Source organism: Aphidius gifuensis, linkage group LG5 (assembly GCF_014905175.1).
Source record: "Aphidius gifuensis isolate YNYX2018 linkage group LG5, ASM1490517v1, whole genome shotgun sequence".
NCBI lineage: Eukaryota > Metazoa > Arthropoda > Insecta > Hymenoptera > Braconidae > Aphidius > Aphidius gifuensis.
Genome location: NC_057792.1, coordinates 19,740,038 through 19,753,183, shown reverse-complemented (window position 1 = coordinate 19,753,183; position 13,146 = coordinate 19,740,038). Strand labels below are relative to the sequence as shown.

Below are 13,146 nucleotides of genomic sequence, written 5' to 3'. Positions count from 1 at the left end.
TCCTATAAATGGCATAAAATCAGCTGGCAAGCATTAGATGCCATCATTTGGCAAAAGCTTGATCATGGTCCAAGTCTCGGCAACTTCTACGCAGGTACCTTCATTTTGTATCTCGCGAATATATTTAGACAATTCAACCTTTTTATACTCGTTCATTGAATTTTCGTTCGAGATGACAAGTTAAAAATTAGCTCCCAATGAAATATATGAATGATATCAACACAAAAACAGCTGAGGGGAAAAAACAAATACGAAATGCATTGCGAAGGCCTCTAGTCAACATGTTGTTTTCTATTTTCATCACGAAATCATTTCTAGTTCTGACGCAGAATCGAATTCAATGAGATCTGCGGATTTTCATCGAATTATAGTAACTATCTTGTAAAAATGAGCACGAGCTCCGTGGTTACTCAAGACAAGTGTAGTGAAGATGTTTAGTGATAAAATTCATCTGCGAATAAGCTAGTGCACTCATTCCCAAGAAAACTGGGTTAAAATAAAAATAAAAGTCAAAATTTATTAATTTTTTTTTTTTTTAGTTTTATTATTTTATCTTTTTGGTAATATTACATATTCATAATCAGCTTCAATGTCGGATCTTGCTCTACTTTTTACGTATCACTCACAAACTGTACAAACTATGCCTATTTATTAATACGACAATGCTTGCGTAAATACAAGTAATTATATTTTTTTATACTCTATTATTGTGGGTTGGTGTTAAATCGCAAAGTAAATAATGGGTAGTCATTGCTGTAAATGTGCTGATAGTAAAAATCAGCAACAACGTTTAGATTCATCAATAAGCAAGTATGGCCTTCAATACAATCAAATGAGTTATTTATAGGCTCAGTGACTTTTGTTATCAAAATAGATTTATACGATCAAGCGAATGTAAAGTTGTATTCTGAAAAGAGCCAAATTTAACACATACTTTTGAATATTTATAGTTTCTGTTTACTAAGAAATTTCGTGAACCATATTTTATGGTTTCTGCAACAGACTTAAACAAATAATTTGCAAAATGGGATTGATAATGAATAAAAAGCATTGATAATGGAAAAATTATTTTGTCAGTAAATCAGGTATCTGTTAAGTTTTATCTAGTCTATATAAACGAGAAATTGCACGATTGTTTCGACAGCGATAGTAGTCGTTTACAAGTTTGGCAGTTATTTGTTTAAGCATTAACTTAATACATATCGCTTGATCGGTTACTACAACGTACAGCGTATCAAATCATAATAATTTATAAAATAAAAAATGTATAGAATTCAATTTCACATGTGTCTATGAATCAATTATTTCTAAGTGAGCTGAAGCTAACTAAAAAATTATATACTAAGCCTAGTTTTGTAATTTCAGCGTACAAAACAATCAGCTTATACCAACAGAGCGTTACAATGTGAATTCAGCTAAGAAAATCATTCAACTAGCTTTGCAGAATTCAAAGAGAAAATCAAATAGCAACAAACTTGGTTTGGCTACGAACAAAGATGGAAAATATAAAAAAATGGCTTCTACTCACAATGAAGCGTTAGATCAAAATATAAGCATTAATGCTTCTCCGGATGAACTGAAACGAAATGACCTTCCATTTTTCGCTGAACCCTTGACAGACGTTAGAGTTAAGGTTGGCTCACGAATGCGGTTATCCACAGACATCAGAAGTTCCACGATGCTCAAGGTTTGTTAAATTTTTGTCCATTCAATAAAAAATTATATTAGTAACACTGAGGTTAATCTATAGAAAATGTTTGTTTAATTGATCGAAAATAACATTTAGGATAAATACAAAATTTCTAGTGATGCCGTCTCGATCTACGAGAAAACTATTGCTTCTTGTCTTGATTTTTTCTCGTATAAGGCAACACTTTTTTGTCTCGTCTTGTCTCATTTGTATCAATTTTTAATTCAGCCAGTGATATTTTTACAATTTTTTTTTAAAGCCGGTCAATTCTTTTGTTCTATGATTCAATCACCTAGGCATCCGACGTTTTTTTCAAAAATATCTTATAAAAATTGGTTACATAAAGGAATTAGTATAAATTGCAATTGTATATAGGCTCAATGACACTCAAGATGGATTTATAATCATAATATAATTAAGCTTTATTTTTATTGTTCTGGTTCTAAGGTAACATGGTTCAGGGAAAACAAGCGTATTCAAATGGGTGGTCGATTCTTTATGATTGATAAAGGGAATTTTCAATCTATCGATATAATGCCGGTGATAGCTCATGATGAAGGGCAATGGACCTGCCTTGCAGAAAATTCTTATGGAAACTCTACGTGCAGTTTTTTTCTGAGTGTAATAATTCCAAAAATTTATCAACTACCGAATTTCATAAATAATGTACAAGTGCTGATAACGGAAGCAGGAACAGTTTTACTAGAATGCCAAGTTTTCGGTGTACCGACGCCACTTCTACAGTGGTTTAAAGATGGAGAAGAGATCACGGCCGGAGACATCTTTGCACTGACTACAAGAACGAATGACACTACACTACTGGGGTATTATAGTTGTAAAGCGGTTAATTGTATGGGAATAGCAAGTTCTTTGTCAAAAGCGCACATAATAACATCGAAGTCTATGGAAATCTCATTGGGAGTACGGAATTTTCAAACTTCATTGACCAGAGCTCCAATGTTGTCAAATATTTTGAAAAAAAAAAATTGTATAATAGGAGATTGCATTGCGTTAACTTGTGAAATAAATTTTTTGCCAGAGTCAAAATTATATTGGTTTAACAGACAAGGACGAGTAAGCTCTTCGGAAAAATATCAAATAATGGAAGAAGAGGGGAGTTTTTCTGTTAAAATTACAGAAATAGACGCTAATGATGAAGGTCTATGGAAATGTGTAGCTGAACGTGGAGAAAACATGACCCACATAATGTCGTATGATCTTACAATACTTATACCAAAAAGTTACAGTTACCCGAAATTCAAAGAGCCTTTGAAAGTAATAATATCTAAGAAAGGAATAGTCTCATTTGAATGTAAAGTAGTCGGAATTCCGACTCCAACACTAAAATGGTACAGAAACGATCAAGAACTGAAACGAGATGATATCTACTGCATAACCACTACCAGTCCGTTAGGGTCATATTGTTGTGTCGCAAGAAATTGCATGGGAGAAGTCAAAAGTACAGCTGAACTAACCATTGAAACTATCAAAAATTATTTGAGGAAAACAGATTTATCTTTTTCAAAGAATGCGAATATTCCGTACTTTCGAAGAGGTCTAGAAAATGTGAAAGCTGAGATTAATTCGAAATTTAGATTTACAGTTCAGGTTGATATTTCGTTTAGGGATACATTACACTGGTATAGAAACGATAATTTAATTGTTAGCAGTGTAGACTATCGCTCTGTTGAAGGAAAATATGGAGAACATCACCTCGAAATAGAAAAGTTAAAAATCATTGATGATGCAAACTGGAGATGTGTCGTTGGAAACGATTATGGCTACAATGAAACATCATGTTATTTAAAACTAATTATACCGAAGCATTATAAAAAACCAGAATTTTTAGAAAACCTTAAAGTCATATGTACTGAAGCAGGACAAATTAATTTAGAGTGTAAAATTAAAGGTGTTCCTTCTCCAACACTTCAATGGTTTAACGGTAACGTTGAATTACAACAAGGAGTGATCCAAAAAATCACACCAACGAATGATAATGACTGTAGTCTCGGCACATATACATGTCAAGCATCCAATTGTATGGGTACTGTGAAAAACTCAATTCTTCTCGTTGGAATAAGTAATATTTTTACACGAGAAAAAATTTCAAAAACCCATGAAATATCAGAAGAACCAAATACTCAGAAGAAAGAAGTTAAGGATAAAATTTGTATAAAGTTATCCTGCAATAATCAACACATTATTCACGATTTAGTGCAAACTACGGACGGACAGGTAGAAGCGATAGTGACGGATGAAATAACGAAGTTGATCTCGGGGGAGAACGTAACAACTGTTCCTTCTGTAAAACTTATGTTAAAGACTTTCAGTGATGAATCTCTCAATTATAACGAGAATTCAGAAGAAAAAGACAAAGATGACGACAACAAGCCGAATGAAGGATCGGAAAAAAAGAGTCAGAATAGGAAATGTAGCAGGGATAATGGAGCAAAGAATGACGATGAGTGTACAGATGAGGAACAGAGGAAAATAACGATTCAAAAAATTGGTGTTCAAATTTATCGAAGTGAAGAAGAATTGTTTCAGAAAAATTCAAATCAATCGATAACGCCACATTATCAAGAACATACAGAGGGCATAGTCAGTCGATGTAATTATGAAAATCTTGACAATAAAGCAGTAGAGAGTATATGTGACTTCCGAAAAACTGAACAAGCCTCAGAAAATAGAGAAAGACTATCTAATGACTTACATTCATATTTACACACGATAACAACTCAATTAGAGAGAGAAGGGGACACATATATAAGAAACGAAGCATCAGAAGTCTGGGAAGATGCGGAAATTGAAAATGAACATCATGTTCAAGAAACAAACACATATGAAAATAAGCGAAAAGAAAGACTTGAAAATTCTACGGAAATAGGTGAAAAAATTGGTGTGCCATGTGAAAATCAAAATCTTGTCTATGGAGTACAAGATATTCTATGTGACTACCGAATAATCGATGAGGTCGAGAAAAGTAAAGAAAAACTATGCAATGAATCAACTATACATACAAATCAATACGCAAAAACTACGGAATTAGAAAAAGAAGAGGAAACTCAAATTTTCGAGAGAGATACGGATTATACTAAAGCAGGTAATGACGACATCGAACTCAATATAGATACTGTAGAAATGCAGGGTCCTCTTTTAGAAAAAAAAATATTGAATGATCAAAGCGGAGTTTTATCTATTGACCATGATAGTGAGAATGAACTAGAAAGACGCACGGAAATTGGTCCAGATTTTTCCCTTCTCGATATCAGGGAAGAAAATTCACAGAAAGTTATGGATTCATTCGGAACTGAAAATATATGCATAAAGAATGACACAAAAGACGAAAAAAAAAACAAGGAAAGTCATCATGTTCGAGCAATAGACACATACAAAAATGAGCAAGATGAAAGCCTTGAACATTCTACGAAAACAATTGGAAAAATTACTGACGATGATAATTCGTGTATAATCGATGACATTGAACTTAATTTCGATAGTGTAGGGACGGAAGGTCTGAATGAACTAAAAAGACACACAGAAATTAATCCAGGTTTTTCACTTTCCGATATTAAAACAGAAAATATACGAGAAGACATAGATGTAGTTGGAACTGAGAAAATATGCACAGCAGACGACATGAAAGAAGAAAAACAAAATTATATAGGTCAAAAAAATCACGGGTTGGAGGCTAGCGATAACAAACGGAACATTTCAATACTAGAAAAAGATGTCGGGAAAGAAGCAGAAATTGGAAATCAACATTATGTTCGAGCGGAAGACCCACATAAAAATAAGCACGAAGAAATTCTCGAACATTCTACGGAAAAAATTGAAAAAAATACTGTGCCATGTGAAAATCGAAATTTCGCAAATAAAGCACAAGATAATCTATGTGACTTCCAAAAAATAGATGAAGTCGAGGAAAATGGAGAGAAACTATACAATGAATACTCAGATTTTAATTTATACACAGATGATACTGAATTAGAAAGAAAAGGGGACAATCAAATTTTTAATAGAGACACGGATTATACAAATGCAGATGATGTTTTATACAAAATCGATGAAATCGAACTCAAAATTAATACTGTAGAAACACAAGGTCCTCTGATCGAAAAAGAATTATTAGATGATCGAAGCGGAATTATTTCATCTATCGACCATAAGAGTGAGAATGAACTAGAAAAAAATTCGGAAATCTGTCCAGGTTTTTCATTTACCGATATCAGCAACGAAAATTCAAAAAAAGGTATGGATTTATCCGAAAAAGAAAAAATAGACATAACGAACTACACGAACGTTGAGAGAGATGGAGAAAAACTATACGATGAATACTTATATCCAAATTCATACACAAAAACTCCGGAAGATAAAAGAGAGGAGGACACTCAAATTTTCAATAGAGAAACGGATCGTACAAATGCAGATGATGATGTCTTATGTACAACCAATGACATCGAATCTAATGAGGATACTGTAGATATGCAGGGTCCTATTGTAGAAGAAAATAGATTGACTGATCAAAAAAGAATTATTTTATCCATCAACCACGATATTGAAAATCAAACAGAAAAACAGACAGAAAATGGTCCAGGTGTTCTACTTACCGATATTGGAAATGAAAATGTCCAGAAAAGTTTGGATTTATTCGACGATGAAAAAATATGCATAGCAAACGACACGGAAGAAGAAAAAGAAAACAAGCTAGCTGAAAAAAATCATGGGTTCGAAGAAATTAGAAACGAGAAGCACCTTCCAATACAAGAAGATAAGGCATCAGACGACGGGACATATGTTAATAATAAAAATCAACATCATGTTCGAGCGACAGACACACATGAAAATGAACAAGAAAGTCTTACACATTCTACGGAAAAAATTGAAAAAAATACTGTGCCATGTGAAAATCTAAATTCCGAAAATGAAGCACAAGATAATCTCTGTGACTTCCAACAAATCGAGGAAGTTGAAGAAAATAGAGAACAACTGTACAATGAATACTTACGTCTGAATTCGTACACAGAAAATACTGAATTAGAAAGAGAAGGGGACAATCAAATTTTTAATAGAGATACGGATTACATGAATGCAGATGATGATCTTTTTTGCATAATCGATGACATCGAACTCAAAATACATACTGTGGAGATACATGGTCCTCTGCTCGAGGAAGAATTATTAGATGATCGAAGCGGAACTATTTTATTTATCGACTATAAGAGTGAGAATGAACTAGAAAGACACTCGGAAAATGGTCTAGGTTTTTCACTTACCAATATTAGGAAAGAAAATTCACAGAAAGGTATGGATTCATTCGAAACTGAAAAAATACGCGTAGCAAACGACACGGAGGGACAAACCCAAAATGAGACAGGTCAAAAAAATCATGGTTCCGAGAAAAGTGATAACAAATGGCACATTTCAATACAAGACGATGAAGCATCAAAAGTCGGGAAAGATGTAGAAATTGAAAATCAACATATTGTTCGTGCAATAGATACACATAAATATCAGCAAGATAAACAACTTGAACATTCTACGAAAAAAATTGAAAAAAACACTGTGCCATGCGAAAATGAAAATTTTGCAAATAAAGCACAAGATAATCTATGTGACTTACAAAAAATCGATGAAGTCGAAGAAAACGGAGATGATGTTGTTTTATGTTTAATAAATGACATTAAACTCAGTATGGATACTGTAGGCGTGCAAGCGTCTGTGAGAGAAGAAAAAAGTCTAGATGATCAAACCAAATTTATCTCAACTATTTACTCTGATAGTAAGAATAAAGTAGGAATAGAGCCGAGAATTGAATCAGTTTTCTTACTTGCTAATATTGAAAAGAGAAATGGACAAAAAGAAAAAAATTTTATTGAATCTATGAAAATGTGCATAGAAAACGACACACAAGAAAATAAAATAAACCCACTATGTACAAAATATCCTGGGATTGAGAAAATCAATAGTAAATGGTCTCTTCCAACTCTCGAGTCAAATATGTTAGACTCTTGGGAAGTTGTAGAAAATGAAAATCAACAGAATGTCCCGGTAATAGACACACATAAGTGTGCGCGATCTTGGAAAAAGCCATCTTCATTTTTATGTGTGATGTCAATGAAAAATTTAGCATCGATACCAAAGCAAAGAAGCACAATTCTTACAGTCTTCGAAAAACGATTACCTATACAAGTGAATCGTTTCGAATTAGTTAACCAAGCCGTGAGTTCAAATTACAAACGGATCAATAGAACGAATACGGATCTAAGAAGTCGAAAAGGGTTCAGGATAATCAGAGAAATTACACCTTCGATATCACAATATCCGTATGAACAATTCAGTGTAAGACCAGTGAATCGATATGATCAGCTGAATAATAGTCGTCGATTTTTAAATTACGGAATATACACACAAAGAAACCAGTCATTTACGAAACTTCTCGATCTATCTCACTACTTTGACCAGATTGAATTGGAATCATCACCTTCTAAACTTTGTTTGAAGAAGACATCACAATACTCACAACTGCCTTACTTTCTTGGTCAACTTCCAAGCTCCTCCAAAAGATATGCTCGATCATTCAATTATCTTTCGACATCGAATTGTGTGAGTTTATATCATATTAATTTTTTTTTTGAAGAAGTTAGTGATTTTTGGTAATTCAATTATTTTCATTTTGTAGTTTCCAATTAACAGACTGAATTCCAAGGGAGGAAAACCAAAATTTTTTATAAGTCTCCAAAATAAAATGACTATTGAAACCTCTTGGGTTAAACTTACGTGCACTGTATTTGCTGATCCGAATCCTGAAGTTTTCTGGTTCAAAGATGGTAATAGATTGTCACTATACAGCAGCAATCACGTAGTCAACATAGTCAATGGTGTTGTTACACTCGAAATATATTCAGTTCGCCCCCAAGATTCTGGAGAATACTCCTGTTGGGCAAGAAATATGTACGGACTAGCATCCACTGAAGCAACATTGAAGGTTACTTCTCTTTATTCACGAGTAGCAGCCGTACAAACACATATAAATATAGTTAAAAGTAAGTCAATAATAATTCGTGTAAATAATGTAATTGATATTTGTTTTTTTATCGGTTGATCCCGGGATCGTACTCTTCCTTTACGAAGCTCTTTCACATATAGAAATTTTCAGCTAAAAATTGTTGTCCAGGTCGTGAAGTCTCTTAGTAATATGTAAGAGTAGTTCAGACTACTTTTTAGTAGTTTGACTACTTTTTCTGGGCACGCTGAATGGTTCTCTTTTGATTTAAAGAAAAATTTGCTAAAATAAAATGATATATACCTCAATTCAAAACAATATATTGTTTTTTTTTATGTTGAATAAAACAATCCTACTTTTAGATCTTATTTTATTGATCTTACTTTTTAGAGAGCCATGAATACGGATTCCTAATACGTCGAACTAGAACGGATATGGATGGCCTGATGAATACTTATGGATATAAAAACTTTTCGCGATCTCTATTTGAAATGAGTAGGAATAGTATGAAACCAGCGACATTCGTTTGTCGACCACTTATCAAAGAAATTGCGATTGCCATTAATGGCTGTATGAGAATATCATTTCAAATGTCCGGAATACCGACACCAAAAGGTAAACCATAAAGTATTTGCTTAAGAAAAAATCAATGACGTCACGCCTTTAATAATAATAATAATAATATCAATAATTGTATTTTCAGTGATTGTATTGAGAGAACGACGAAACATTATGTATGATCGACGTCTGCATCACGAAATTCATAATGATTACGTTATGATTCGCTTGGAACGAGCTCAACCATCTGATGAAGGAAGCTACTGCATTATAGTGCAGAACTGCTTTGGATGTGACAGACACTTTTTTACGATGAAAGTGACAAAGCCATCTGGATTCGTGAGACGTGATATGTCCCCGTGGATGAAGAAATCTTACGATAATAGATATGGGTTCTAGCAACATACGGCTTATCATTAAGAAAGAGATATACTCTCATATAAATGAAAAATAATCAGTCTTGGTGACCCAAAGAATAATCGACGAATAGCAAGTCATAGGTTGGCTCGTCTTTAATGTGCCAACTCTTGTTTTTTGCAAGTTGATCTATCAATTTTTAAAAAAGTTATGATATATAAAAAAAAAAGTTTTTATTTGTAATACAATAGATGATGATCATAAAAAAAAATTTATTCGAAAAAAAAATGTAGATTCTTTTATTCTATACATGACTGTATATTTTTTTTTATTCCAATTTAAACTTTTTTATATTTTGCACCAAACCCACGTCGCGTTATCTTTGGCTCAGAACTCTCAACGTGTTATTGCATTAAGATTCTCAATTGTTTTAAATTCAAATTCAGAAAAAATAATTAAATTAATGCGTAGAAATGAGAGATTACAAAGACTACGTAATAAATAAACATGCTAACTGTAATCGCTTCAGCTTTATTATACCCATACTGGTCTTCAAAGTAGCTAGGGTGTAGCCATGGTTCCCAAGTATCATTTCGTCTTTTTGGATCAGCTGACCAATCAATAATAGTTTTTTTTGGTTGATGGACTAACAGATTTCCATAAGATAGAAGCATTAAATCCAGCTCCCTCATTTCCTGCAATAGAAATATTAAAAATTGATTCTATTTATTAAAAGTTAAGTATGCAAGTATACCTTTGGATATTGTTTTGCAACGTTTCTCTCTTCACAAGGATCATTGACAATATCAAAAAGGCACTCAGTATCATTTTCACATGGAGATCTACTACGTGATGATCTATGTAACAAATTATTGCATAAGACAGTTGCTTCTTCCCGAAGATGAGTCATAACGCTGGGTTGTGTCATAGGATCACCTAAATGAGCACTGATTGCTGTTGCGACGGAGCTTCTATGCACCAAAGTATAATTATATTCGCCAATGTAGAAGTCTTTTCCACTGTCACCGTAATAAGAGTCATAATATCCTTGTTGATATACGCCTCTCACAAGTTTGTAGCGTTTGTTGATAGCTGCTTCGGTTTTCGAAACTTCGTCAATATTAAGAAGTATTTTGTGGCGGGGTGCTTTTTCGTCGTTGCTAAGATGTTGCCAGTGATCAATACCGTCAATTTCTCCCAGCTCTTGGACATTTCCGCCAGCTGCTGAAAAAAGAGTTGGAAGCCAATCTGTCACGTGCATTAAATTATTAGAAACTTTGGCCGGTCGCTGGAGTCGTGGTGACCATATTGCTGCAACACCTCTCAATCCACCCTCATAAAGTGTATACTTAGTCTGAAAAATATCATTGAAGTTAATAAGAAATTTCGAAAAATTAAATTTGTTTGGTACTTGCCCCTCTTAATGGCCAATTTGATCCCCAGTTACGGAATTTTCCAATGGTGGGTGCACCATTGTCAGTCATAAATAAAATTATACTGTTTTTCAGCATTCCTCTATCGCCTAAAGCTGACACAATTTGACCAAGAGATTCATCAATTTCCACAACCATTTCTAAAATAATCAGAACATGTTGACATTGAATTGATTGAAAAAAACCAAATATGGATCATATATAATTTACCGGCATAAGTTTTTCGAGATTTATCGGCAATGTGCTCGAACTTGTCGTCATTATAATTACTGGTCCGGCTTGATTTTTCTAGAGGGGCGTGAACTCCGAGATGATTCAGTTGAAGATAAAGAGGATGATTAACATCATGATTGTCGATTATTTTGAGTGCTTCATTCGTCAGGAGTTCTGTCACATACTGATTTGGTGTTCCATGTGCCGGAGAGTCCCCTCGATGAAGATCAAATCCGGACATGTTCTATTCATTTGATTGAAGCTTAAAAAATATATATCTAGGTTTTTCAATATAAACATAATAATGATCTTACTCCTTGAGAATATCGGTAGTCGTAATACGATATATAGCTATTGTAATAGCCAAAGAACGAATCAAATCCTCTATTAAGTGGTGTGTGAAGTCGAGTGTGAAAACCCAAATGCCATTTTCCAACAAGACGAGTGGAGTATCCATAGTCTCGGAGATATTCTGGGAGAAGTCTGACCCCCAAAGGCAAACCCCGAGTTTCACCACCCATGATACCTTGTCCTTGCATGCCTAATGATTATACATTTTTTATGAATTTAAAATAAAACTGAAACATTTTGACATACTCTGCAGTTTGGTTTACCCATACGAAGAGGATATTTGCCACTGAAGAAGGCAGCTCTTGTTGGTGTGCAAGATGGCTGAACATAGTGTCGATTCAAAATTATTCCATTGTAAGCCAATGCGTCAATATTAGGAGTTGGTATTTGATTGGATCCATGGAAACCAACATCATTCCATCCCTGTATAATAAAACAATTAGTGTTGCCGCGATAGACGATAATCACGATCCAAGAACAAACCTACTTGATAACGCTAGCTTAATAATTTAATATTTTTCGAACCTAACAATAACTTGAATATTCAAAACTTTATTTCTGGTATGTTTATAATTTAATTATAAACAACAGATATAAAAATTATAATTTAATATAAAAAATTTAGATAAGTATTTTTGTATCAAACTTTCTATATAAAATAAGAGTAAATAAATATATATATATAATACATATAAATATAAATATTGTAAAACTTCTGACTTTTTTATTATAGGCTAATGCTTTAATGAAACATCACTTATGTTGAACTTATAATAATCTACTGTTACCTGAACTTTTTTTTTTGTTTAATAAATGAAATCATAATACCAAATCGTCAACCATGAAGACAATGATATGTGGTGAGGCCTGATATTGCCCATTGATGAATTTGAGGCACAATAATAATAAAAACAGTACACAGTGTGAACAAAGAATCCGATTAACTCTCATAGTTATTAAAAAAATATATTAATGTTGACTGAGAAAAATTATCAGCCAAACCTAAAATCAAGGGCAACGTCGAGATTTGAGCGATCGGGCACACTGAGAGACTTAAAAGTTGTGCCGAGCTTATATACTCAACGAAAGACAATAGAAGTGATCAAGCATGCGCATTATTATTATTATTATTGCTTGCCTTTTTTTAAAAAAAGATAAAATTAATTATAAGAACATTTATTTTCTAAAATTAAACTTAATAAAAGTATTTTTTTTGCATTCGCCCTAGTCCGGAAGAAGCACCCAACATTACCAAAGATCTTAGGTCGGAACTTATTAATCCTATTCATGAGTCTTTATAATAATTAAGCTGATGTATGAGCAAGTTACTGAGGTCAAGTGATCTCAAGTCAAGATACCAATTACTTTATTCATCGCTTCCTTGCCTTAGAATAGAAAAAAACTCGTATCCGACGTAGCGTATGTTGAAAGAGGGTTTTTTAGTTAATATATCAAGATTATTAAAAACACGAATTAAAACAAATTATTGTAGATTTAAGGTGAATTTCAATTAATTCATACAAGACCTTATCCTTCAT

The 13,146-nt window shown here is 33.2% G+C and overlaps 2 protein-coding genes across 5 annotated transcripts; one reads left to right on the top strand and one right to left on the bottom strand.

Moving 5' to 3' along the window:
- Window positions 1-105: 105 nt before the first annotated feature.
- Window positions 106-9,899, top strand: LOC122858328. Of its 4 annotated transcripts, none has more exons than XM_044161148.1 (6): window positions 106-810; window positions 1,366-1,687; window positions 2,138-8,296; window positions 8,373-8,736; window positions 9,087-9,311; window positions 9,400-9,899. In XM_044161148.1, the coding sequence occupies exons 1-6, from the start codon at window positions 740-742 to the stop codon at window positions 9,651-9,653; spliced, it is 7,395 nt and encodes a 2,464-aa protein (XP_044017083.1). In that variant the 5' UTR covers window positions 106-739; the 3' UTR covers window positions 9,654-9,899. The 4 variants fall into 4 exon arrangements, with proteins under 4 accessions (XP_044017083.1, XP_044017084.1, XP_044017086.1 ...); XM_044161149.1 differs by having other exon boundaries at window positions 106-680; window positions 9,400-9,791; XM_044161150.1 differs by lacking the exon at window positions 106-810 and adding an exon at window positions 979-1,085 and having other exon boundaries at window positions 9,400-9,791.
- On the bottom strand, window positions 9,825-12,681 carry LOC122858330 (arylsulfatase B-like). The gene is made up of 7 exons (XM_044161152.1): window positions 12,437-12,681; window positions 11,872-12,031; window positions 11,572-11,798; window positions 11,255-11,501; window positions 11,027-11,184; window positions 10,366-10,965; window positions 9,825-10,306 (listed from the first exon to the last, which is right to left on the bottom strand). The coding sequence occupies exons 1-7, from the start codon at window positions 12,557-12,559 to the stop codon at window positions 10,067-10,069; spliced, it is 1,755 nt and encodes a 584-aa protein (XP_044017087.1). The 5' UTR covers window positions 12,560-12,681; the 3' UTR covers window positions 9,825-10,066.
- Between the last annotated feature and the right edge of the window lie 465 nt (window positions 12,682-13,146).

Excerpts from the sequence above, each read along its gene's own strand:
- LOC122858328 (XM_044161148.1), top strand. The coding sequence starts at position 740 with ATGGGTAGTCATTGCTGTAAATGTGCTGATAGTAAAAATCAGCAACAA. Across the intron at positions 1,688-2,137 it reads GAAGTTCCACGATGCTCAAG|GTAACATGGTTCAGGGAAAA; the intron begins GTTTGTTAAATT and ends TCTGGTTCTAAG. Across the intron at positions 8,297-8,372 it reads ATCTTTCGACATCGAATTGT|TTTCCAATTAACAGACTGAA; the intron begins GTGAGTTTATAT and ends TTCATTTTGTAG.
- LOC122858330 (XM_044161152.1), bottom strand. The coding sequence starts at position 12,559 with ATGAGAGTTAATCGGATTCTTTGTTCACACTGTGTACTGTTTTTATTA. Across the intron at positions 12,032-12,436 it reads TCTTCATGGTTGACGATTTG|GGATGGAATGATGTTGGTTT; the intron begins GTATTATGATTT and ends TTTATTATACAG. Across the intron at positions 10,307-10,365 it reads TTGCAAAACAATATCCAAAG|GAAATGAGGGAGCTGGATTT; the intron begins GTATACTTGCAT and ends TTTCTATTGCAG.